Source organism: Haemorhous mexicanus, chromosome 12, assembly GCF_027477595.1.
Source record: "Haemorhous mexicanus isolate bHaeMex1 chromosome 12, bHaeMex1.pri, whole genome shotgun sequence".
Classification (NCBI taxonomy): Eukaryota; Metazoa; Chordata; class Aves; order Passeriformes; family Fringillidae; genus Haemorhous; species Haemorhous mexicanus.
The window spans coordinates 19,302,654-19,307,399 of NC_082352.1; the positions used below are offsets into that span (position 1 = coordinate 19,302,654).

Consider the following 4,746-nt stretch of genomic DNA (forward strand, 5'->3'; position numbering starts at 1 on the left):
AAGATACACCAGCCACACAGCTCCAGTGATATTTGACTTAGGTCTTAATCCAAAAGCAGCACTGCTGTTGAAGATTGCCTGCACAATCTGTGGCTGAAGACTTGCATTAGGTCACTCCTCATTTCTGTCTCATATATATATATAAGACAATGTACATGTATAAACATCATACAAAATGATTATCCACTTTAATATGCTTTCTTATATTCTAATTAATAGTTTATTATAATTTATTATTATTACTATTTCTAATTAATATTTTTCCTATATTCTAATTAACTGCTGAAGTCCAGATCTGCCAGGGCACAAATCATCACCTTTTTATTATACAGAGTACACCTGGATTTTTAGACTATCCTGTGAGCAGCAGCTGTGCTAAAGTCTTTTTATAACTCACAACTAAATATAATCTCCCACATAATGATATATTTATGCTAGACTGTGCTGTAACACACACAACTTGGCTATTTGTTACCACATAACCATTTATTAGACTTTTTTGAAATGACATTACAAAGGACCTAAGGCTGGTATTACAAGTATATATTGATACATTTCTCATGTTCACAAAATTCCCCCGTTACTATGAGCTTTTATTACAGTGAGTTTGGAAAAATGACCTGTCATATTGCCTTCAGAGCACTCAAGTGCTGATTTGGTGGCATTTAAGGAGCAGTTGAAGTGTGGTGCACCTGCAACTGCTGCCTGCCACTAGTGCTTGCTGAAATTTGCATTTGAAGCTGGAGGAGCATTGCAGTGATTGTCAGGAATAGCTGACATTGGTCATTTTTCTTCACAAGTGACACAGTTCAGACTCTCCCAAACACCCCTTCCATGGCCAAAATGTAATAAAGACACCCTGCAGGCCCAAAGATTGGGTGTGATTAGAAAAGCAAACCAAAAATTCCAACATTTTTTAAGTTGTTATTTTGAGAGAAGCAAGGCTTTAAAAATCTGCCTGGATTCTCTCTTTTTTTGTTCCTCATGCATCACTGCTTTGCTAGCAAACTGCTGTGTCCAACAAGGCAGTGGTTCCCACTGAAAACCCCACACAGACACTGCCACAACCCCCGCCCATCAATCCCAACCCCTTCAACCCAGCCATGGATCAAAGGCAATGCCAGAGGACACGTTAAAAACCTGCAGTCCCACGGTGAGATTGCTCTGTGAACAGTTCCCTGTGTGCCCAGGTGTCACAGCTGGGGTGGCAGTGGCTGCTCAGATGTCCCTCGTGGTCAATCTGCATCTCCTGGATGCTCCAGGAACACACAGCTCAGGAACACCAGCAGCAGGAGAGATGGTTTTGATGTTCAGTGCCTCTTGTTTCCAAAGATCACCTTAATTACATGGATGAAAGACAACACAATCCTCAACTAGTGAGTGCCTGATGCTCAGAGCTACAATTAATGCAATTAATTAAGTTTCAATCTTGTGCTTCACTCCACAAACTCACGTAGGACAAGGCAAGGTTCCCATTTGGGAGTCACTAAATGCTGAGCTATCAAACATGAAACATCTAGAAAAGTACAGGAAAGGGAAAAAAGTGACTCCACAAAAAAACACACCCAGGAGTTGAGATCCATAAGATCTGTGTTTTAATAACACAACCAAGTGATCCTCGGTACAAGAATTCAAAAAGTGAAATTACAGTACACAAAATCAAAATAGAAACTACCCTACCCCAACTATACAATGTACATTAGGAACGCAAGCTCTGTAACAATATAAAAATGCTTTCACACACTGGAGTTGCAAAAAGCCATTTTTTAATTCCAAGGATTTGTAGAAAACAAAAGAAATAGTAATCTTCCATGACTCATCTTGAGTTGTTGGCAACCTGTTGGGGGAAAAAATAATAAGAAAGGAGATTACTGAGAATTAAGAGAATCATGCTCACCAGAGATTTTCATTTGTGGGGTTCAGGCTAATGGAAATGACACTGAGGGCAACAAAGCCAGTAATAATTTGTGTTTTTAACAAGGTAACACAAAAATAGACACCTCAACAAGCAAGAACACATCTGTTCCAAACACAGGCCCACTGTAATACAGGGCCAAGTGGGCAATCAGAAATGCTGTGAGAATGTATAATGTAACAGAGATTTACTGCAAGGTGAATTGCCTTCCTCCAGGCAGCACTGCCCTGGGACATGGATTGCCTCAAGCCTCAGTGCTCTCCCACACAGCCAGCACCTGCAGCTTGGCAGCTGGGAGGGAGTCACTGCTGCCTGCCAGCTCCCGGATGACACACGGGAGGAATTCACAGCTGAGGGACAGCTACTCCTCAGCAGCCCCTGGGCTCCACCTGGGCAGTGTGCTCCAAAGCCTGAGTGCCTTTTCCATGCAGAAATCCCTCCTGGTGCCCACCCCGAGCCTGCCCTGGCCCAGCCTGAGGCTGTTCCCTCTCCTCCTGTTGTTCCCTGGAGCACAGCCCGACCCCTCCAGCTGTCCCCTCCTGGCAGGAGTTGTGCAGAGCCACAGGGGCTCCCCTGAGCCTCCTTTTCTCCAGGCTGAGCCCCCTCAGCAGCTCCTGGTGCTCCCTTCCCCACCCTGGCCATGCTCCCTCTCTCCAGCACAATCCCCCAGAGCAGCTCCCAAAACAAGGAGCAGCTCCCTCTGTCTTACAGTCAGTAATCCCAAACACCCAGGGCTTTGTTTCTCCTCCTGTTGCTCCCTGGGAGCAGATCCCTAACTTCCTGGCTGTCCCCTCCTGGCAGGAGTTGTGCAGAGCCACAAGGGTCCCCCTGAGCCCCCTTTTCTCCAGGCTGAGCCCCCTCAGCAGCTCCTGGTGCTCCATTCCCCTCCCTGGCCATGCTCCCTTTCTCTCTCTCTCTCTCAGAGTAGCCCCCAAAATAAGGAGCAGCTCCCTCTGTCTTACAGTCAGCAATTCCAAACACCCAGGGCTTTGTTTCTCCTCCTGTTGTTCCCTGGGAGCAGAGCCTGTCCCATCTTGTCAGGGAGCTGTGCAGAGCCACCAGGGTCCCCCTGAGCCCCCTTTTCTCCAGGCTGAGCCCCCTCAGCAGCTCCTGGTGCTCCATTCCCCTCCCTGGCCATGCTCCCTCTCTCTCTCTCTCTCAGAGCAGCCCCCAAACCACAGAAAAGCTCCCTCTGTGTCACAGCCAGCAAGTCAAAGGCCCGGGGGTCTGTTCCAAAGCCAAGATTTACTTTAGCCCTTGTTGGAAGCCGGGGTCTTGTTCTCCCCCTCGAGCTCCTCCACGCCCGCCTGCATCATGAGGTCAGCGATGTTGCGCTCCAGGTCGTCGATGCGGCAGCTCATGTCATCGACTGCCCGGGGGTCAAGGCAGCTCAGGGCACAGGGACAGCACAAGGGACACAGCAGCAGCCCCAGCAGGGCCCTCAGAGCCCCGCTCAGCCCACCCCGGGCACTGCCAGGGTCAGGCACAGCCGTGCCAGGCTCTCGGCATGCTCACAGGGGCAATTCCCGATCCCCAAAATCCCATCTCAGCCTGCTCCCTTCAATCTGAGCCCATTCCGCCCATCCTGTCACTCCAGGCTCATACAAACAGTCCCATTTCCCTTCAGGCCACAACTAAACCACCCTGAAGTTTCACTGTTCCAGGTGAACAATCCCAGCTCTGCCAGCCTTTCCACCAGCAGAGCTGCTCCATCCTCCGATCACCCTGAAGCCTCCTCTGGTCCCTCCTTTCAGCTCCCGGTCCCTCCTTTCCCAGCCCCAGGACTGAAGTGATAACATTCCCCTGCAAGTGGGTAGCACTGCCTTGGTTTAACTGTTTTTATCCTTACAGCTTTGAGCAAACACTTACGGCCACTTAAAATTTATCTTACAAACCCCACTGGCCAATAGACTTGGTGACACTTGTAACCCTGCCCCCATCTGAGTTCAGAAAAGGATATTTCTTCCAATAATTTGGTCAGACATGGTTTGAAACTTGTCCTGCATTTGCTGGAGCAATGTCTGCACCTAATAGAAAGGGATAAAAAAGAAATGGTTTATTTCCTTCAGAGGCTGTTACCCGACCTCATGTAACAACTACACCGATCTTTCACTGCTAAGCTCCAACCCCCGCAGTATAGTTACACCTAGAAGTAAAAATGCTACTTAAATATATGTATAAGGAGGTGAACTGATTCTGACAGGAACCATTTGTAAGATCTAGAAGCCGGCCGCCTCCCCAGCCAGGACCAAACCCAGTACAGCACCTCCATGGCCCTGTTAATCACAGGGGGGATTTTGTGGGGTCACGGAACGGCTTGGGATGAGGGCCCTCTCCTTCCGCCCCCTCCACGGCCAGCCACACCTCCCGCGGAGCAGCTGCTCTAAGTCCCACCTAGAAGAGGGTCTGTCCCTCCTTCCCGGCTCTCCCCAGCCTCTGCAGCCCGGCCCGAGCCTCACCACGGCCGTCAGGTCCTGGACGCTCTTGGGGTCGGTCTCGGCCATGGTGGCTCCGGCGGCGGCTCCACTTCCGGGCCGCGCCCCGCCGCTTCCGCCGGCTCTCGCGAGAGCGCGCGCCCCGCGGCATTGTGGGAAATGCAGTCCCGCGGCCAGCCCCGGTAGTCCGCAGCCAACAATTAAAGTTTTTCACTATTCATACATTTCCCCTGAAAATTGCGTCGTTCTTTTATTAATTAGCCCTCTGTCTTCTGTTGTTTATTGCTGTATGAGCGTGGTGCTAAATCATTCCATGTGAAGCGCTTCTCTGCTCTAACGACTATACATTTTTGTTTGAATGACAGCTGCTCTCTGTTTAATATATCTCCGTGTACA

At 49.4% G+C, this 4,746-nt stretch overlaps 1 protein-coding gene across 1 annotated transcript; it reads right to left on the reverse strand.

Annotated features, from left to right (window-relative positions):
• Positions 1-467: 467 nt before the first annotated feature.
• Positions 468-4,476, reverse strand: HSBP1 (heat shock factor binding protein 1). Its single transcript, XM_059857436.1, has 4 exons — positions 4,375-4,476; positions 3,876-3,942; positions 3,165-3,284; positions 468-1,837 (listed from the first exon to the last, which is right to left on the reverse strand). The coding sequence occupies exons 1-3, from the start codon at positions 4,417-4,419 to the stop codon at positions 3,166-3,168; spliced, it is 231 nt and encodes a 76-aa protein (XP_059713419.1). The 5' UTR covers positions 4,420-4,476; the 3' UTR covers positions 468-1,837; position 3,165.
• Positions 4,477-4,746: the final 270 nt, after the last annotated feature.